The sequence below is a fragment of the Saccoglossus kowalevskii genome, chromosome 9 (genome assembly GCF_978046115.1).
Source record: "Saccoglossus kowalevskii chromosome 9, keSacKowa6.1, whole genome shotgun sequence".
NCBI classification, from domain to species: Eukaryota; Metazoa; Hemichordata; class Enteropneusta; family Harrimaniidae; genus Saccoglossus; species Saccoglossus kowalevskii.
Genome location: NC_140649.1, coordinates 34,474,132 through 34,497,499, shown reverse-complemented (window position 1 = coordinate 34,497,499; position 23,368 = coordinate 34,474,132). Strand labels below are relative to the sequence as shown.

At 36.6% G+C, this 23,368-nt stretch overlaps 1 protein-coding gene across 2 annotated transcripts; it reads right to left on the bottom strand.

Moving 5' to 3' along the window:
• Window positions 1-1,263: 1,263 nt before the first annotated feature.
• On the bottom strand, window positions 1,264-23,243 carry LOC100374771 (FAS-associated factor 1-like). 2 transcript variants are annotated; one of them, XM_085503442.1, is made up of 16 exons: window positions 23,155-23,243; window positions 21,618-21,790; window positions 18,127-18,401; window positions 15,386-15,489; window positions 10,990-11,096; window positions 10,612-10,807; window positions 9,548-9,640; window positions 8,904-9,021; window positions 8,388-8,533; window positions 7,750-7,904; window positions 6,866-7,002; window positions 6,086-6,174; window positions 5,656-5,736; window positions 5,194-5,271; window positions 4,586-4,801; window positions 1,264-1,829 (listed from the first exon to the last, which is right to left on the bottom strand). In XM_085503442.1, exons 1-16 carry the CDS (start codon window positions 23,191-23,193, stop codon window positions 1,749-1,751), a joined length of 2,088 nt encoding a protein of 695 aa, XP_085359568.1. In that variant the 5' UTR covers window positions 23,194-23,243; the 3' UTR covers window positions 1,264-1,748. The 2 variants fall into 2 exon arrangements, with proteins under 2 accessions (XP_085359568.1, XP_002734494.2); XM_002734448.4 differs by having other exon boundaries at window positions 8,904-9,018.
• Between the last annotated feature and the right edge of the window lie 125 nt (window positions 23,244-23,368).

The window sequence follows — 23,368 nt, the reverse complement described above, 5'->3', positions numbered from 1 at the left end:
TTACTAAAAACTAATCAAATCTGCGCATATGTTCAGAGCATCTATGTACCAAGTTTCATCAAAATCCAATGAGTGGTTATTTAGATATCAGTGGAACAGTCATAGAACAGCTAAAAATTAGCTAATTATCATGCAAATTAGGTAATTAACGAGCATGGATTTTAACCAAAACCTAATCAAAACCTAGCATTAGTTCAGAGCATCTATGTACCAAGTTTCATCAAAATCCAATGAGTGGTTCTTTAGATATCAGTGGAACAGTCATAGAACAGCTAAAAATTAGCTAATTATCATGCAAATTAGGTAATTAACGAGCATGGATTTTTACCAAAACCTAATCAAATCTGCGCATTGGCCCAGAGCATCTATGCACCAAGTTTCATCAAAAACCAATGTATGGTTCTTGAGATAGCAGTGGAACAGTCGGACACACATACACACATACACACACACATATACACACATATACACACACACACACACACACACACACTAACTGCAAAGACTCCCATTTTGTGCTTCGCACATGGGAGTCAAAAATAATATTGCAAAACAGTTGGAAATAACATATTTAACAGCAGAATACGTCCTAGCAATAAAATAAAGTGACTTCTAAAGACTGAATGTTTTTTTGGCGAACTTCGTATACGATGCCCGGTGCCAGCGTGGCAACAGCTGAAAACATGTTGCTTGTTTTTTTAGTGGAGCCGATCGCCAACCAGCCTACTGGCTTGTTTTAGTATAAGCTAGTAACAACTTGTCAATAATTATGGGATGATTTGTAGGCATAAGATTGTTATTTGAACTTCGTTCATTAATGGAATACTGTGAGATGACGCTATTTTCAGGGCCTAACTGATTCAGACTCCTCTATTGACTATATATGTCCTAGGCTGTTTACTAATATACATGTAGCTACTCAGAATGCGACAGTGACAGCCACTGAAACGCAATTCATGTACCAAGTTTGAACAGAATCCATCCATGTAAGTGTGATGTTTAAACTCAGTCGATTCAGGCATGTTGAATATATGGATCAGAAACTACATTCTTTAAAAGAAGATGGCCGCCAGTCAGGCATTTTCAACCAGAGCTGAAAAATGATGTGCATCGTTGTTTATTAAATGGAGTTACAGCAACAAAAACACAAATCTCTCTCTCTTTATCCCTGAGAATCATGGGAGTACAACATTAAACATATTATACTAATTAAAATACCAGACACTGAACTCTACATATAATAAAAATAAACACAATCAGAAATGATGGAAATTAAAATGATTTTATTCATTTTGTTTTTATGACAGCAATTTTTCAAACTTATCTATTTTCAATAAGCTGAACTTCCCACCTGTACTACAGCCAAAGGTAATGTCACTGTATGGATTGTAATCCCATCATCTGGCAAAACATGAGAGGAATCGCTTCATCTTCATTCTTAGGATGTTAACTGTGTGCTATGTTGCCACCAATATGGTACCAATGTTTTGTCTGATCCTACCAGCAGCCCCCAATAATGGTGTCAGCATATAAATAACAATCCCACTGCTGCCACCGATGGGGTAAAGCACAAACCTGACCAGCTGCTAAGAACATAACATGAGTAGCAAGCCAATCTGTTGTCAATGTGAGGTGATCCAACCTTGCTGCCACCAATATGGTGTCATGCAAGATGAGCCAGTCGGTGTCAGCACAAAGAGATTCAATCTGCTGCCACCGATACCAATAAATTCAGACCAGCTATATATTTAATATTCTTCAACAAACACTGTATCTTGAGAACATAAACGTAGCTCTTCTAAAGTGCTTAGAGGATTGGTCTGTGATAACTGTAAAAAAACAAAATAAGCAGGTTTACCAAATATATGAATACTTCCATAAACACTACCACAGTAAAACTTTTAATGATTATATGTGTAATTGGCTTTGCTTTTTTTTGATCTATCAGTGTTCCTTCATACATTGTTTACATACCATAACTATTACAACCTTGTTTATTGAGAATATTACAGCAAGTCTTAGGGCAGCCAATTTGCAAACTCGCTAGCGAATTGGCTAACTGCTTTGGTTTTGACTAAATGGTTGGCTTTCGAATATGCCTGGAGCCGTCTTGCGGTCACGCCCACTTAAGACGAATCTATGTAACAGTAGGGGACGATCGTCACACTTTAGGAGCTAATCAGCGACGGTCTTAGAGTTGGATGGCGATTTCGCTTTCAAATATACCGTACTTATCCGGGTAAGAGCCCATGCCTGGACAAACACCCACCCCCTACTTTTGACACAATAAAGAAGTTGAGGTCATATCCGGGCACACGCCCAGGGTTTTTTTTTCTATATACACAAAACAAAAAACAAAAAAACTATTTTCTATTCGTTGACTGTGGTTGTATTAACAGTTGACTTTCTTGAAGTCTGTCGTGATACTTATAAAAATTGTTAATTGCGTAAAACAAGAAGTGAACGCAAAATAGCTGTGACAGCTTTCTGCCTTCAGGGCAGCGCTTTCACCGTTGATTTTTTTCAGAATCCTAACAGTCAGCAAGTCTATATTAATAAATATTAAAGCAGAAACGGTAGTTCTCTTTTTGAAATATGTCATGGCCCTAAAAAGGGACGGCCGTTTGGTTTGTGCTTCCTTAGAAACGATTCAAGCAAATCGTATAAGGAGAGCCGCTAAGCAAGTGTTGCACTCATTCGGCTTTAGCGTCGACGACAATGAAAACAATGATGCAATATTGTAACAACCCGTACCTGAGAGAATGGTTGAAATTACGTTATTTTGGCTTTATAAATATATTGTAGCAGCTTGCGAATCCATAACTGGGGCCAGCAATTTTGCAATGTCACGCCAAAGACTGCCAACTTTTTTACCATCTTTTATCACCGCTATTGCATTTCTGTCATGAAAACAATTCTTCTGTCGTTGGATAAAAAAAACTTCCTATTTCAAGTCCACCGCGATATCCATATAGTGAGACATTCCAACGGCCGAAACTTGCTGAATGATAACTTTCACCGTGATTAATAAGCGTCAAGTCTGATAAGACAGCAATGTCACGATTTGACCCGTGCATGATGAAATACTAGTAGTGATGTCATTCTTAGCCGATCAGTAAAGCAGATGCATAAAGGTCAAAGATGATTGCTAGACTGTAAACAAAAGCATCGCAGCAGAGCGACCCCATTTTTCTTGTCTCTTTATTATGATTAGACATGAATAAAAAGTGCCAAGCTGACAGACTGCGAAATCCGTGGATTAAAAGTGCTAAGTCCAAATTGTGTGGGACGATATCGACGAACTTCAGGAATAAGTTGTAGGGATTTTGTTCGACGGCTACAGTGACGCCGACTTGGACATTTGAGGGTTTTGAGTTTGACGAAGATGGCAATGAACGTACAAATAAAGATCTGAGAAGTTTTTTCAAGCAGCTATGAATTTTTATAATTTTTACTGTGTAAATTTGTAAATTATTATTGATCTTCTATGACGGTATTGCGCGTATTGGGCGTGTTTGTCGGCGGGAAAATCCTAATTCAAATGATTTCTCACTGTCGATTTTTATTATTTCTGGTTTATTTGTCACATTATACGCAGTACTGTATTTTTTTTTTTACTTCTAGTGTTGCATATTGTTCATTTATTTTCGTTGTATGTTTTCATTTGCCCACTGTCCCTGTGATAGAGGAACTGTGATTTGCCGTTCTATTCCCTGTCGCAGTTCGATCTGCGTGTTGTCAATTTTTGCGAATTTTCGTTTTTTTTGCCGGGGATCTCCTGGCAAACGCCCACCCCTTCTTTTTGGCAATTTTCCATGTTCAGGACCCTGGGCTTATACCCGGATAAATACGGTACCAGGGAAAGTGTTCTATGCTCTTCATGTCCACACAAAAACGACAAATGAGGTCGATTTTTCCAGCGGTTGGCTTAATGTTACCCCAACGGATCATTTGAGTATGAAAGTTTGTTATTTTCTCCCCGATTTGTAGGAAACTGTTTCTCAACTTATCTATTTAGTTTCAAGCAGTGTTCAAGATGGTTACCCTCATATAATGAATATCGGTCACGGTGGATTAATCGTATTTATCATATCATCACTTGTACGCTAGCTGACTGTGACCAGTTTCGGGCTCAAATCATTCAGGGGAATCCAGACATGTACCAGGCTGCGTAAAAACATTCTATGTCCCCTAATGCAATATAGACTTGCCAAGAGTGGACGCGATCACAAGCCGGCGCCAGCGAGATTCGAAAGCCAACCGTTTAGTCAAAACCAAAGCAGTTAGCCAATTCGCTAGCGAGTTTGCAAATAGGCTGCCCCAATACTTCTTAGACTTGCTGTAATTAAATAACAAGTGGATAGATGGATGCATAGAAACTAACGATGCACAATCTTTGGTGGTGGGAGCAGGTTACCGCTATCACTGCAATAGTTTTTTGTCGCTACATAAGTTCTTTTTTAATCATGGTATAGCCAAAGTGGACACCTATAAACTCCACGGTGAAAACTGCAGATATGAGTTATTCTAAAGGTCGCGTCCTCTTATTTTATCAAATATATCATTTATGGAGAGCAATACTTACATCTCGCCTTGGCCAATTAGTGAGTACTTTGTATTCGTCCATATGATAGCCAACAGACGCTACATAATTTAGTAAAATTTGCAATGGATTTTGTGCCAGAAACCTTCTTGTAACATTCTGGCCATTGGGTAGTTTAACACGAATAGTGATGATAGGCTCTGTACAGTCTTCTGCAGGTTCATCTGGTAGCGAGTCCTCCAACGACATCCTTATTGCCTACAACAAAAAATATTGTGTGTAAGTGAAAATTTTAATCATTATTTCTCACATCTCATCAGGCTATAAGCATTGTCACATTGTGATATCACGTCACAGACTGATCAGCATTAGCTTGCAATCAGCTGAGACGGCATTGCCGCTAAGTTGTTTTAATTTATTAATCTGAACATGTGCATATTTGATAACAGCAACATTATTTTATCTTGGGGTGCGAATGCATGACCGGTTCTTGCCAACTAGCCACTGTACATCTGCCCAAAATGTAAATAAGTGCAACCTCTTGTAGTTGCATAAATGGGTAATTTTTATACTGAGGTTGCACTTCAAAATCAGCATGAATATGCACTATTTGTGGCAAATTTGTACTGAACATTTCAATCACAGCATACCTCTTTTTCTGCTTCCAATTCTGACTTTTCTCTCTCTGTTCTTAGTTTTTGTTCTTCCACAGCTTTCCTTGCCTCCTCCTGTAATGGTTCAGTGTGGTCAATAGAATTTCACTAAAAATAATTCACTATTTGTACTTTTTTAAAGTGATCTCTTATGGGCTAAACACCTGACATCCCAAAGAAAAGGCTGGATTATGTGTAAAAAGATGATCATAATTGCTGAAAATCTACATGACGTAGATACAATCCTCAACTATGATAAATCTGTATGCTGGTTTATATTTTTCTTTTTAAATTAGTAATTATTTATTCAAATTTATGATTTCTCAAAAACTTTTGACAAAATTGTTGAAAGCACAGTGACACCACAGACTTGATGTGTATCTTTCCAGTGAGACAATTTATTTTGAAAGTAGAATAGCAGTGAGTGGTGGCACGGTAGGCAATGTGTTAAAAGTATACCTTAGCTCTATCAGCTAGTAATGATTCTTGGTATGCCTCATCTTGTTCCTTTTTCATAGTTTCTCTAGCTTCTCGTTCAGCCTACAAGAGGAAAAGGTTTGGGTGTTATCACATGGATTAATGCACAGAATCAAATGAAATGTATCAACATGTCATAGAACTATCTAGTAATTTGCAACAACTACTCAGTGACAACAAAATAACATGTTTCTGTAACACTATACAGTACAGTTGCAATGAAATTTCGTGTGGGTGGTCCCTCTTTCAATGATCATATGAACATCACTAAAAACAAAAAGTAAATAACAATAAGTAGTTGATGTTTTCAGCATACAATAATAGCAATAAACTTGCCCTGATATTGCACACAACAACTTTGTTACAATGCTGAGCAATATCTTGTTGTGAATTATTATTTTTTGATTCATACCTCTTCCCTGATTTCAGATTGTTGATGTTCAGAAAATACATCCACAGCACTGATGAGACTTGTCATGAGTCCATCTAACGTCACATTGCCTAGTGGAGAAAATAGTAGCCTGGTTACTCACAGTTGTATTTTGGACTAGTGAGATTCTGGTAAATTCGCAACAACCCTTGAGTAAATAACAAATTAATTAATATTAATGATTTTTCTCAACTGCAATTTGTCTCAATGCTGCATTTTTGTTAGACTACATAAGAAAAGACGTAGAGAACTCGCATCATGGGTCAAACTAAACACATAATCAATATGCATATGGTTTAAGCCAAATGACTTCATGCAATTTTGTGCATTTTTGAATTTATGGCATAATTTTGAAGTAAAATAAAATAAATGTTGTGTCATTATTATTTTTGATCCATCTGTATCCTCGGGGGCGGACATCTGGGCATTTTCACCGCTTGGCAACCCTCGTGGTGAAAACAAAGGTCAAAAACTTGCAGAAAACGATACTTTGGAATGGTTGTTGAGACTCCCCTGAACAGTGTAACAATATTAGCCCTACGTGTGTAACATATATAAATTTAGTTATTCAGAATTACTTCAAAATTGAGTTTGTGTTGTTTTCTTGGATTTTCACCGGCTCCACCGGCGTTCCACAGCAGCGCGCACAGAGCCCATAGAAATGCATGTACAGTGGTGCGCGTCTTAGCAACGTGAAACGTCTTGTGACGTAGCTCCGCCCTCGAGGATTAGTACATACATCTCATGGTTGAGTTGACATACCTTGTAAGACACTAAACACCTCAGTGTTAGACCTGATCTTCATGATAACTAACAATAATGGAAATTGATCTGTTCTAAATTCTCTCACCGTTGTGGCAGCTACACTACCAAAATGATTGGTACACCAGTTTAATAATCTGTGGGATTAAACAATAAAGGTTAATATCACAATGAGATATCAGGAAACCTTGATCATCAGGCAAAATTATCACTGCTGCTATAATTCACTTAATATTATTCTTTATGAACTGGATACTACTTTTGCGGCCTGAAGTCGTTCAACAGAAATGCCAGAGCTTGCAAAGGTGCGTAAGCTGTATGACACCTTATTGGTGTAATTACAGTTTTACCACGGTGTGACCTCAAAGACACCAGGTAATTTACGCGTTTTGTTTTGAATGATGAAAGCTGGACATGCTGGGCCAGGTGTGGTACAGGAAATTATTGCCTTGATGTGAGGGCGCACTTCCCAAAGCGTTACAAGGCAATACAAGGTATATGATAAGGAAAACGTTTCCATTAAGTCAGATCAAGTCATGACCCCATTGTTTCTTCCTAAATGCATTTTTTTAATTAATTTTAATTTCATGCATCAATGTCTCATGATGTCTAATGTCCACAACCAACATCTGGTTTTGAAATGAAAGAAGTGTTTGATTTTGCTGAAAATGGCATTCAACAAACTTGAAACAGATCATAAAACGAATAAATGTAATCCCAAGATCTTGTCCCGAAATAGCAGTGAGTTATGGGTGCAAAAATAGCTATCCATCATTCTGCCATCTTGAATACATTTATATTATTTATATACTAGTTTTTATGGATGACTGAAATTAGAATATTTTTGCCGATGGTTGTAAAATAAACTTTTAAAGAGCACTTACTTAGCTTTGTTTTCATCACCTGTAATGTCCCATGCCCACGTTACAAAATTTTGACTAAGATATGATACAACTGTCTCTGCACACATGACTTGACTACAAAAAACATTGCTCTGAACACTTTTCTCATGATGGATGTATACAGCTAAAAGCTTCCGCTGCAAGAAACAAATAAAAATCTCAAATGAAAAAAGCAGAAGGGTGTCTTACTTTCCAATTCTGTCATATATTAGTGGGTTGGTTATTTGTTTACTGACAAATTTAGACCAGGGCCCATTACTGTCTTCTGTTCAGGAACTTGACAAGCAATCAGGCAAAATATGATTAGAATAAATAATAGTTATACAGGACAAATACCGTATTTGCTCTAATTGAAGCACATATAAACCAAATAATAAATTTGTTGTATGCTGGATAATTATGACTTACTTTGACCAAAGATACATCTTTACATTTACATGTGCTACTAACAGACCAAATATGGTATCTGAAATTAATACAAAACCAACAAAAATAGGCATGCCTTGTGTCCTAAGAGTGACAACACACCAAAACCCAATTCCACCCACCCATGAGTTAATGCTCACTCTCATGAAAACATACTAGCGTAGGTAAATGTTATGCATTCAGTAGTTACTTACATCCTTAGCTGATCCACTAAACGCTTCTCGAAAAGCACCTTCTATAGGTCCTAAATAGAACATTGGATGGGTTTCACTGTACCTATTAGTAAATTCTCTAGAAAAATGGACCAATGCATCTGTTATGTCGTCAACTTGGGTAGGTACTGATGAAAGAGATGAGAAAACATAATTATGATTGTTTTAGTAAGAGCTGGACCAATGTTCAAGTTGATTTCTCTTGATTTCTCTCCATTTTTCCATTTTCTGGCAGTGCAGTGGGTACTTAGGGTCTAAATATAGTACAATTAACACAGAAATCGTGTCTTGTATTCAGGACTACAATAACAATGTGACCATCACTTCAATGTACTATCCCAGCTTCAAATAAGTTACAAATTAAGCTACACAACTCTTCATTGGAGTGCATTTGAGACCAAATATAAGCAATCATATTGATACATATTGATATTGAAAGATTTGTTTGAACGGTAAAAAAATTACTAATTCAACCTTTCATGCAAATAATGTACTTACAAAGAGGCTCAAATTTCCGACTAGGCTCATCGTCAACAAAAATGTGATCATCAAAAGACATACTAGCATCTTCAAAGAGGTCTTCATCAGAGTCACTCGCAGCATCTACAGCTAACTGCTGGCATGAACAAAGTCAAATTATAGAAACAATCTTTGGTTTGGAAAAGGAGAAAACTGCAAACAATGCTTTGTAGCAAAATTAATGAAAGAAGTGAGATCATATGTGGCAAGTATGTTGTAATGAATGGCAGCATAGTAAAAATCTGAACTTATTATCTACAAGTCTGGATATAGTAAATTTACAATGTTTACAAAGTGTTATTTTTGTAATATACCAAATTAGCTATGCACAATTGCGCATGTTGACTCAGGATAAAAACTTCTTTATCCCCAACACCAAACTAAAGATAAAGTTTTTTATCTTACAATGAACTTGTTATGTCGCCCCTAATCTATGTCTAAGTTTAAAATTCATTTTCATCAAGAAAATTGTTTTGGAGAATCATATTTTGAAAACCCAATCCAATCTTCACCAAATTTGAATACAACTTATACAAATGTATGTGGTAAGATAAAAGAATATCAATATGAATGGCACATATAACTATAGATCATACAGTGACTGTAATGGGAAGATTGCTTACATTTACTGGCAGTGCTTGCTGTGTGGGTGAGAACTGTCTATCAACTGATAGCTTATGACAAGGATAACCTATACCAGTAGCTGCTATGGTAAGCTGTAATAAAGACATGAGATAGATACTGTTAAATATGTTGAAAAAGCGACATGCAATTTTAGTGTGATCACTGGATTACTGTATACAAATCCCCAAGCGTTGGCTATTTTGAATTTATAATAAAGTCATTAGCGACATCTTGATTTAGCGAATCAGTTCTCTAAAAAGACATGTTTTACAGTAATCAATGACATATTGTACACCAAGGCTCTCTATTAAAGTATTGTTAACAGCGATAGTACACTGTTTTGTACAACATTTCAATAAATGTTATGAAAGACAAACTAACTTTTTAATATTATCACAAGAATAACCACACATTATTATAAATCTGGCAACTAAAACAATAGATGTGCTTAATGTAGCATTAATATATGATTATGTAGGCAGTATGCTGATGTGATATTCTTGTATTATAACATGGTTTGTCTGAATCACGAATCAAGATCACACAATGAGCACTGTTCATGGTGATTGTGGGTGTATGATCAACTGATCAAAACAAGAAAATCTGGTACAAGCACACATAGCAACGCAATAAAAACAGCTATTTTATAGCGTATTTCTTGAGCGAGCATGTTCTAATGAGGTGATAAACAGTACATTCTGGTATTTGGTAGTGGATATAAAACATTTTAGCGTGCCATAATTTTGCAGTATTTTACAGGGTATTTTCATCCTACAATATTAGGAAATGCGAATTCCAAATATGGAATGATTACGTACGTAAGCGTCCTCTAATAATAGAAACAAACATGTCTGCCACCAGGGTATGACCGGACTGTATACAAAGAAGTTCGCTAATTCTATTCTAAACTTTTTGGATTTCCGCATTCTCATGGTGTATCCTTGGGAGGAAAAGATGTATAATAATAAGGTTATTACGAGAATACCTCGAGGTACTGTCTTCGAGCATACTTTGAGGTATTCTCGTAATAACCTCATTTTATTATACAAAGTTATGTACTTACTGTATCGTCATCTGCTGTACCCGGCCAACCAGTCCATACTTGCTGTCTATTTGGTATACTAGTTAGAACATATATGTCTTGTTTAACTTCTTGTATGCAACGCGACCCTATGTAATTTAACTCTAACTCTTTTCCACTGACTCGATTCAAAATCATTAATTTGAATGTCTGACCTAGCCGTTCTAGAAACTCAGGACTGTAAAGAAAAATTACATACATGATGGTTTTATTTGTCCGACATATACTTGCCTCTGTCAAAAAATGTACAACTCGTGTATTTCCAATCTAAACATTTTGTCACTGTGACCAACAGAAACAAATCAGAAATAAATAAATAAATAAATAAAAAGCAAATAAGTAAAATTCAATGAGACTTACCTCTCACCGTTAGGTTGCTGAGACCTTGTCAATGCTGGGTTATTAATCTCTGGTGTCAATAAAAATAGTCTATTTTCTTTTGGTAAATGAAGTGTGGACAAAACAACCTGATGAAGGGACAAGTGAAAACATTCTTTATTTCTATACTTTTATAAGTCATACTCACGCTTAGTGCGTTGTTAATGTAGGTACATGTATGTATTATGATATTTTTGATTTCACAGAAGCTGGTTTGTACAGTCTTCAAAAATGTGTCTAAAATGGCTTGTGTTTACCATGTAATGATTTGACACTCTTGTAAACATGAGCTAATAAAGTGACAGAGGTGTGATTTTCTACATGTGTCAAATGAATCATAATCTACCACACCTTTGATCAAAGTTAAACTCTTTGTAAATATGAGCTAATAAAGTGACAGAGGTGTGATGTTCTACGTGTGTCATATGAATCATAATCTACCACACCTTTGATCAAAGTTAAACTCTTTGTAAACATGAGCTAATAAAGTGACAGAGGTGTGATGTTCTAAGTGTGTCAAATGAATCATAATCTACCACACCTTTGATCAAAGTTAAACTTCTTGTAAACATGAGCTAATAAAGTGACAGAGGTGTGATGTTCTACGTGTGTCATATGAATCATAATCTACCACACCTTTGATCAAAGTTAAACTCTTTGTAAACATGAGCTAATGAAGTGACAGAGGTGTGATGTTCTACGTGTGTCATATGAATCATAATCTACCACACCTTTGATCAAAGTTAAACTCTTTGTAAATATGAGCTAATAAAGTGACAGAGGTGTGATGTTCTACGTGTGTCATATGAATCATAATCTACCACACCTTTGATCAAAGTTAAACTCTTTGTAAACATGAGCTAATAAAGTGACAGAGGTGTGATGTTCTACATGTGTCATATGAATCATAATCTACCACACCTTTGATCAGAGTTAAACTCTTTGTAAACATGAGCTAATAAAGTGACAGAGGTGTGATGTTCTACGTGTGTCATATGAATCATAATCTACCACACCTTTGATCAAAGTTAAACTCCTTGTAAATATGAGCTAATAAAGTGACGGAGGTGTGATGTTCTACATGTGTCATATGAATCATAATCTACCACACCTTTGATCAAAGTGAAACTCTTTGTAAACATGAGCTAATAAAGTGACAGAGGTGTGATGTTCTACGTGTGTCATATGAATCATAATCTACCACACCTTTGATCAAAGTTAAACTCTTTGTAAACATGAGCTAATGAAGTGACAGAGGTGTGATGTTCTACGTGTGTCATATGAATCATAATCTACCACACCTTTGATCAAAGTTATACTCTTTGTAAACATGAGCTAATAAAGTGACAGAGGTGTGATGTTCTACGTGTGTCATATGAATCATAATCTACCACACCTTTGATCAAAGTTAAACTCTTTGTAAACATGAGCTAATAATTTAAAGTGACAGAGGTGTGATGTTCTACGTGTGTCATATGAATCATAATCTACCACAACTTTGATCAAAGTTAAACTCTTTGTAAATATGAAATATGCAATCACTGTTTTTTTATAAAACATGTCTTAGAAATGAATATTTCCAAAAGTCAGCGAGAGTGCAATGGCATTAGAGGTTAAGATTATCAGCCAGCAGATGTCCAGCACCAATATATACTGGTAGCAAATTTGATCAAAATCTGAAGTTTTGCTTACACAGACTGAAATGGGATGTGCCATTTGCAGATTATTTAAAAATATGGTGCAAAATTTCAATTAAATCGGGCCACATTTGGCACAGAAAAAAAAAATTGCGTCCAAATGGCTTTCCCATTTTGACCGCATGGTGGCGCTATCAATGTAGTAATTTATTCCCTCAAGAGGTCCAAAAATTGAGCAATGTCTAGCAATATACGAAACACATTTCAAGCCTCATGGAATGGCCGTCATGAGCAAGCCGTAACGCCAGAGAACTTTTATTTAATTTTGGAATTTGCCAGAACCCTGATTCGGTACATGATGCTCACAGTATCAGCGATGGACTGAAAACCCGGCGACAGAATACTGGGAAGTACCTTTAGAAAGTCTTAGTGTTCCACCAGACACACAAAATGCTGATAGCTGATAGTCTGATAGCGTAGTAGCTGTAGACTGTGGAGAGTGTCACTAATAATAAAGCCAATGATCATCAACAATTTCAGCGAAGTTGGTTAACAACTCATCCATGGCTGAATTACAGGGATGATGACGATTTGATGTACTGTAGTTGATGTTTATTACTGGTATTTCAAATTATATTAATAGTAATGGAATAAACATTTGTTAAACTAATGTGTGGGATGACTTTATGATTATTTATAAATGTTAACTCAATAAGAGCTGCAATTTCACCTTGACCCAATTTTATTTACCCATTAATGGTTACACCATGGAAATTTTCATCCTTTGACAGGTAGGTGGACATTTCCCTAAACCAATTTATACCCGTTCCCAATTTATAATTTATGGCCTTGCTTTTTTCAAACAATGGGCCTTATTGGCCCCACAAAAACAAAATCTGGTGAGAACACTGACAGCCCTAAATTTAATCATGTCTGCATATTACCCAAATGAACCTATGTACTACATTTGATCAATTTCTGCTCATAAGTTTTTAAGATTTTGCTTAAACAGGCTGAAATGAGATAATTAATATTCATGCACATGGCCCCTAAACTAGTCATGTCTGTGCATTATCCAAAACTACCGGTACCTAGGTAACTAAATTTGATCAATATCCACTAAGACATTTTTGAGATTTTGCTTTTAACTGCAATGAGATAATTAATATGCATGGACATGGCCCCTAAACTAATCATGTCTGTGCATTATCCAAAACTACCGGTACCTAGGTAACTAAATTTGATCAATATCCACTAAGACATTTTTGAGATTTTGCTTTTAACTGCAATGAGATAATTAATATGCATGGACATGGCCCCTAAACTAATCATGTCTGTGCATTATCCAAAACTACCGGTACCTAGGTAACTAAATTTGATCAATATCCACTAAGACATTTTTGAGATTTTGCTTTTAACTGCAATGAGATAATTAATATGCATGGACATGGCCCCTAAACTAATCATGTCTGTGCATTATACAAAACTACCTCGGTAACTAAATTTGATCAAAATCCACTCAGAATTGTTTGACCTTAGGCTTACACAGACTGAACTGAAATAATAAACATGCAAATTAGCAACTTAATATGGACGGACATGGCCCCAAAACTAGTCATGCCCGCATACATAAGTACCTTACACAGACTCACACATGAACACACCAAACTCACATAAGCTAATAATGACGACATTAGATAAAGCAAATATAGACAAAACAGGTACCATCAGATAACCAATGCTATTTATAACATAAACATGATGCACATCATTAACGGCTGTGACATTCAATGACAATTATATATGATGTGATAAATGTCACAATGTTTACATTGAACATTTGACCAAAAATAAATTGTGTGACATCTCTGTTTCAAATAGAAACCTGTTTTACATTCAGTGTTCATAAGGCCTGCCCAATTTTTTGTTGTTGAATAAACAAGATTAAATTTGGTTGATTTCAAACATCATTATTTACTTCAACGTGTTGTTTCTCTTTGTCGTTTTAGTAAGACTCGACAAAGACATAGCTTGCATCAGCAGAATGTTGTCTTGAATCGTCCTGGAATTCTCCCAACTAATACGAATCTTAAATGGTAGGAAAAGTAGGCACAAACAATTGGTTCAATTGGATTTTGGATATGGTTTGTTTTGAACTGTAGAACAAAAACTCGTAGACAGCTGCGAAAACTATCTGGATAATAGAACAAGACAATTGGTGAACAGAAAGTTTTGAGAACACTCTTTCTGCTACTACAATTGTTGTTGTGAAATCCGTATGCAGAAGCTTCTTTTCATTTGTTCCACTGTTTCTCTATTTCAAAATCTCCTAACCGGGCTACGTGCAGTGCAAATAAAATTTAGTCAGCCTAAAAGTTGGGTAAGCCTAAGGCCTGCCTTATTTTCCGATGTGAAACTACCAATAATTTTATACTGAATAGCAATAATGCACATAGAGTAATGTGATTATGCTACCTCATAATAAAGTTTGATTTTAAAAACATAGCTTTAAGAAGGGTAGCCACAACTAGTATAAGAAATGCTGACAGGATAAGACATTGTGATGAAGTAACATAAATAGGCTAACATATCCTATGTGTAGTTGCAGAAAATTACTACTTCTGTCTTTTTTCAGAGTTGACAAAGTGATAAATAACATCAGACTATAAATGAACTGTAATAAACAGAGACTGAATGTGAGACTGAAAAGCCATCACTGACGCACACAAATCATTACTCACCTGATCTGAAGGATCAGTGACTGTGTGTGCACTGCTAAACCCCTTCAACACTTGTTTATCTGCCGGTATATGTATTTCACTGGCAAGTATATTTTTAATTGTTCCTACAAAAAAAAATGAAATACGAAGTGTGTATTTCTTTAGGTCTCTGAGCAGAATCTGAGCAGAAACATGAGTCAGAGTCTGGGGGATAGTTTAACCCCAAGATGAGATACAGACCTGCCAGAAAGTATTTACGCACCACACTACAGGCAGCTACTACCTACGATATCATACAATAAAATAAACTCAATAACGGTTTGAATAAATATATTTATATATCTAATAAAATATGCGTTTTTACACACGATAAAAACAACAAAATTGTCATTGTCATGCAGGATTGAATAAAAACGGCAGTCTGAACGAAACAGTGAAAAAACGTTCGAATTCTCTATGGAGAATACCGTGTAAACGCAAGCTCATGAATATTCATGAAGAGATAGAACGCGGCGATTGTCAATAATGCGTGTGTCCACCTCTTCGCTGGATGACTTCTCTGAGCCGTTTTGGCATGGTATCGACGAGTTTCCGACACATGTTCACTTGGAACTGTCCCCAAGCTTCCATTATACTCGCGTATAAATCCTCGATGTTAGCAACTGGTCGGGAATGCACCTCTAAATCGATCAACTCCCAAAGGTTCTCAATGGGATTCAAATCTGGAGACTGTGCAGGCCAATTCAAAGTGGTAAAGTTGTCGAAAAAAATATCCGTACTCTTGTGGATTATTTGGAAAATCCCTCACTGCCAATGCTGTGTGAACGGGGGCATTATCCTGTTGGAAATGAAAATTGGGTCCAACGAGTCTTAGTGCCGACGATATCATTTCGTTTTGCAGGATATCCAAATATTTCCATCGGTTCATGGTCGTCGGTACACGGACCAGTGACCCTAAGCCGGTAGCCGAAAAACATCCCCACACCATGACGCTACCACCACCAAATTTTATTGTAGGTTTACCCCCGGTAATGCATTTCAGCTCGTACTCTTCACCTGGTCTCCGACGTACAAATAATCTTCCACGGCTACGAAACACCGTAAACTTTGATTCGTCCGACCAGATATTAAACTTGAGCCCACTGCGCCGGAGTCCAGTTGATGTGTTGTCTGGCAAATTGCAACCGCGCTGCGATGTGTCGAGGTTGTAGTTTAGGTTTCTTTTTTGCAACACAGCCGCGAAGATTACCATCCTTATATAGTCTTGATTTTATAGTGCTCAAACTCAATCTTTTCCCAGTGAGTTGATTAAAATTGGCACGCAAATCATGGGCGGTGTGAAACCGATTCGCTAAACTAGACCTGATGAGTAGCCGGTCTTCGCGTTGCGTTGTACGCCTTGGTCGATCTGATCGATGACGATTGCCCATACTACCTCGCAGACGAAGTTTTCGCAGGTTGAAACGTATGGAGCCTTCAGAATTTCCCTATTAGACACTCCTTCTGTATACAGTGCTTCAATGTTCCCTTTAGTAAATTCTGACAATTCCCTATCTTTTGGCTTGGCTCAATGTTTGTAAATAAAAATTACGTATCTGACACTATGACCTCGATAGGAATATTCATGAACTACAACTGACAGGTATTCTCGCCCAGAAGCGCCTGTTGAAATAATTTCAGCTTCCCAATTGGTTCAAATTTGTATGAGAAAGGACACGACTATCGCACATGTTTTATGGCGCGAAGTTTTAATGAGATGCAAATGATATGCAAATGAGCGCGCTCCCATAGAGTTAACCATGGCGATTTTCGCTCACTGAAAAAACGTCTACATACAAAAAAACTAAACACAAATCAATCATTTTATTTTGCACTAGTTCTTCTTAAATTTAGTATATTTTAAAGTCAACACATCATGTTACCCGGAATTGTTATTTTTAGTTACGAAAACGATCAAATGACAGGTGCGTAAATACTTTCTGGCGGGTCTGTACATATGAACAAGATCTTGGAGTTAATACAATGCTCTCTATCAGTGACTATCAATGATAAGTGAAAAAAACATGAATAGGTGAGAGTGCTGAGGTAATTAAAGACCACAGAGATGTAGGTACAAAATGCAGGTTTAGCCCACTTATAAGGTTTAGCCCTCTATTTGTCACCATGTGTGAACAAGGCTTAATTGAAAGGGAAGTCTAATCTAAAAGCATGATACTCCTAGATGAACGAGCTCCTGATGCCGAGGTAAGCAATTTAAATCTTTCCCATATCAATACTCATTCTAAAAATATTTAACTTTTTAATGAGAGTACGTTGCCATCATTTTGATATTCTATATAAGCTACTATCCTTGATAAATTGACTAAAATATACAAATTGAGCATTTGGTAAAAAAATGAATTTTCAGTTTTGTTGCCTTGACAACAATTTTATATGTATGGTTAGAACCGGTATGCAACGGCATGTTTTAAACATTCAACCAATTTGAAGTTCTCCGGTGATCCTTCTGAAGCTATAGATAAAATCATTTTCTCAATTGTTCACAACAGTGTCTATTCTATGATGTCGCACTTTACCCATAATCCTTTTGCTGGAAAAGATGACATGCAAAATGAAAATTGATATAAAAAAACTGTAAAATTGCATCTTTTATCTGAGAACTCTCATTTAATAACCTAGATTTAATTAAGTCATTTTCAGAAAACTGACCTTCAAATTTGTGTAATGTCATAATCAAAAGTTGAATTCAATGGTTCTCTTACCTACAGTCTCTGAGTCTGGTACACGTACATCAATATTCCGTTCCCTGTATTCTACAGTGAAACATAACATTCGCTTTCTGTAGGAATTTGAATTTGACATTGATGTTGATGCACCTGATGCCGCAGCAGATGATGATGATGGTAATGGCTGTGTTGGCATCCTAAATGTAGTACCACCCAGGGCTGGCTCACTGGTTGTGGAGGATGTAGGAGGGATATTCAGGCTTGGTTGAAACGTATACTCCTGTGCTTCAAAATCATCAAAAGGGGTAGACCTGAAAAATGATTATGTGTATTTATATGAGGGCCACAAGTCTCTCCAACATCCCCTTCATTGCAAAATAGTGAAGGAGAACTGAAAATAATAAAAAAAAGTTATTTCCGCAGACAAACCAAATGTAGCGATTGTGCGCAAGTTAATACTTTTCGCTTTCCAAACTGTTTACATGCCCCTATACAACAGACACAATATAAATTTTAAAATATAACAGCAAGCTATGATCTGAGGGGGTTCCAAGTAGCTATGGTTTAGCAATTATAAATATTTAATAAAATAATGACCATCACATTGATTTAAACCCAAAACTAATCAGGTTTGTGTGCTATCCCAGCGCATCTATGTACCAGTTTCATTGAAATCTGTTGAATAGTACTTGAGAAAGAAATGAAAATGCCCAAAATGTGCTAATCAATATGCAAATTAGGTTGAAACGTCAGCAAAAAAGCTGAAAATTTATTAATTATACAAATTAGGTACCAAGTTTCATTGTAATGTGATGATTAGTACTGTAAAATGACAAATTTTCACTGGGTTTAAATTTCGCTGATTTACCATTTCAGGCATATTCAGTGGGTTTTAAATTCACGGTTTACTATTTAGATAATGTGTTCCATGCAAAATTTTACATAATCACTGGGTTTTAATTTAGCGCATTTTCCAGTTAGCGAAATAAGCAAAATTAAAACCCAGTGAATAATTGACCCCTTTACAGTACTTGAAATATCAGTGGAAAAGCCGAATTTGCCAATTTGGTAATTAATATGCATTGGATTTCTACCTAAAACTAATCAGGTCTGCACATTCTCCCAGAGCATTTCTGTATCAGGTTTCATCCAAATCCAGTGAGTGGTTCTTTAGATATTAGTGGAACAGCCATGGAATAGCTAAAAGTCAGCTAATTATCATGCAAATTAAGTAATTAACAAGTCATTGTCAATGACACGTCCCCGTTCCGTTCATATTTGAGTGACATATACATTCAAAGCAGATCATGACCGAAATGCACCTGCATATGTACAACACATTGTGCTAAATCTGAACAAAATCCATCCATGCATGACTGAGATCCGGTTCTGGAATTGTGAAAATATGTGATTTTGATGCATTTTCGGCCTTAAAATGGCCATCATTCCGCTATTGTTAAGCAGATCATGAAACAAATGCACATATCTATTTGTGACATGATGTACTATGTGTGTGTGAAGTTTGAACTTGATCAATCCAGACATGTCTTGGATACGGATCCAGAACTGAATTCTTTAACAAAATGGCCGCCAGTCGGCCATTTCGAATTTGATCCGAAAAAAAAAAAAGATGTGCATCAAGGTCCTATTATGTTTAATGTATGTACCAAATTTGAACAAAATCCATCCATGCATAACTGAGATACGGGTCCGGAATGGTGAAAATGTGCGATTTCAATGCATTTTCGGCCTTAAAGCGGCCCCCCATTTGGCTATCGTTAATGAGATCATGAAACAAATGCACATACATATTTGTGACATGATGTACCTTGTGTGTGTGAAGTTTGAACTTGATCAATCCAGACATGTCTCGGATACGGATCCAGAACTGAATTCTTTAAAACAAAATGGCCGCCAGTCGGCTATTTCGAACTTGATCCGAAAAAAAAATGACGTGCATCAAGGTCCTATTATGTTTAATGTATGTACCAAATTTGAATGAAATCCGTCCATGCATAACTGAGATCCGGGTCCGGAATGGTGAAAATGTGCGATTTCAATGCATTTTCGGCCTTAAAGCGACCGCCATTTGGCTATCGTTAATGAGATCATGAAACAAATGCACATACATATTTGTGACATGATGTACCTTGTGTGTGTGAAGTTTGAACTCGATCAATCCAAGCATGTCTCAGATACGGATCCAGAACTGAATTCTTTAAAACAAAATGGCCGCCAGTCGGCCATTTCGAACCCGATCCAAAAAAAAAAATGACGTGCATCAAGGTCCTATTATGTTTAATATATGTACCAAATTTGAACAAAATCCGTCCATGCATAACTGAGATCCGGGTCCGGAATGGTGAAAATGTGCGATTTTGATGCATTTTCGGCCTTAAAATGGCCGCTATTCGGCTATCGTTAATGAGATCATGAAACAAATGCACATACATATTTGTGACATGATGTACCTTGTGTGTGTGAAGTTTGAACTTGATCAATCCAGACATGTCTCGGATACGGATCCAGAACTGAATTCTTTAAAACAAAATGGCCGCCAGTCGGCCATTTCGAACCCGATCCAAAAAAAAAAATGACGTGCATCAAGGTCCTATTATGTTTAATGTATGTACCAAATTTGAACAAAATCCGTCCATGCATAACTGAGATCCGGGTCCGGAATGGTGAAAATGTGCGATTTTGATGCATTTTCGGCCTTAAAATGGCCGCTATTCGGCTATCGTTAATCGGATCATGAAAAAAATGCATGTGCATATGTCCCATATAAGGTGTGATGTATGAGTGAAGTTTGAACTTAATCGGTCCATGCATGTTCAAGATACAGGTGATCACGGACGCACGGACGCACGGACGCACGGACGCACACAGGGCAAAACATAAGTCCCCGTTTTCGGACTGCGTCCGAACGGGGACTAATAAGCACTGATTTTAATCAAAACCTGATCAAATCTGCACATTAGCCCAGAGCATCTATGCATCAAGTTTCATCAAAAATCAGCATATGATTCTTGAGATATCAGTGAAACAGATGGACACACACACACACATACAGACAGACAGACAGACAGGCTAACTGCAAAGACTCCCATTGTGTGCGAAGTCAAAAATGGATGCCTCTGAAACCAATATGGTTTCGATTGTATGCCTGAAATGGCTATTTACATCAACTACAATGGCTAACACAAAATCGCACGTACCATACATAGTACAGGTGAGAAATACAGCATATCCACTACGTCAAATATACTGATGACAAATTTCTATACATATATTGTGACCAGGAATCAGTACATGCTAGTTTCTCTGCATGAAAAACTTAGAAATATAACAATGATGGAGAAATGGCTATATGATCAAAACATCATTGCACAGCCATTCTCACAATGCCACAAGCCAGACAATACTGAGATTAACCATACATGGTGCACATAACATCAATCTTCTACACATTATGCATTTATACATGCGTAATGTGTGGTGTTACTGAAAGCTTCAAATGTACTTACCCGAAGCCCAACTGGGTAGGGTTATGTATTGGTTCCGGTTGTGGTTGTGGTGGTGGTGCAGTACTAGCAATAGGTGGTACATCTAAAACATTAGATACTGCTCTCTGTAAATCCCATTCATTTTGCTCCAATAGCATAATACATTCATCTAAGTTGTCCAAGCCAGTACAGGCCTGCAAACAAAAATACATGTACAATTTACTTCATTTTATTTAGAATTTATTTATAGTGAGTAGCCTGTTTGGCCATGGGTCTATCTTCCCAGCGGTAATCTCCTATTCATTTTCACGAAGATACAGTGCGAAAACATGGAGTTGAGAGGGCCAAATTTGCCTTACCACATACTTTAAAATACCTGGCTTTTTTGAAGGGAGCTTTTTTAACTCCACAATGTACCCATGATTGCAAACACTAATTGGGTATCAGCAGTATTACTTCTAAGCCTTATATTAGCAAAATATTCTCAGTGTTGAGGAATCTGAGGAAATTACTTTTCTAATCAAGTACACTTGGTTCAAGTTTTTTTTTTTTTAGATAAGATCACATTTCACAGTGACAAGTTTGATTAGGGAAAACACTAGGTATGAGATGAAAATTAAACTGATTGAACCCACTTCGCAAACACTCATACAGTAAAAGGAAGTTATTGCTATTTATGAATCAACATAGTAAGCTAAAGGAGTACATCAATTCTTTAATTTTCTCAGCTGAACTACATACAGTAAACAGAATGACGCTTTGAGAAATGAAAATACATGTTCACTGTAAAAAAATTCAGCGATTTTGACAGAAGGTTAGTGAACAACATTAACATCACTGAGAAGATTAAGGCAACTTGTCACTCACTTAATCATTAGTGAAATTCTGCACTGTTTTTAATCAATGGTTACTAGCTAGCTAGCTAGTTGCATACAATTACAAAACATAGAATTACACAATCGCTATCGATTTGCATAGTGTTGTGATGCCGGTATCATTACGCCGGTCTAAGCACATACAACTTACACAATTGAATATTTAGAACCTCGGGAAAAAAATAATTTTAAAGTTGGCAAATAATGAATGAAAAACAAGAAATAAAGTTAACGCATGTATGTGATGTGTAGTACAATCTGTACATCGAGAAACACACATTTTATTTTTATATTATTTGTTTGGCTAGTCATAAAAAAATTCAGACTGAGTGGGTGGGTGTTTATCAACATAGATCGGGAACGTCAAGCCGTGTCACTTCAAAAAGTCCAAGACAATGTAATATATTGTAGAAATATTATGTCAGAATACTAGTCGAAAAGTGTATACTTTCGTGACGTTTATAAATGGAAAATTCAGCAAATTTCGATACGGAGCCCATTCGACGATCTGCTTGATCTCACTTGCTGCGTCACGCTCGCGCAAACTATTGAAAATCTCTAGCATATATATAGAATTTCCAGAAAACCACTCGAAGGGTTCTTTGCTCCACATTAAGGATCACCTGTCAACACCATTATGACTGATATAAATGAACTAGAAGAAGAGTTATTACATAAAATACCTGAAAATTGGCTAGAATTTCTTCTCTGATCGCCGCCATTGTTGATTCTTGAAATCGGTAATGCGCAGGTCAAGTTTCCACTTCCGATACGGCAGCTATTGCGACATAACGGCAGTGTTATTATTTGCGACATCCAAACGTAAACATATGACGTCACCTACTTTGACTTGTTTGTTCGTATACGTTTGCAGGAATGAACCGTGAAGTTGGCAAA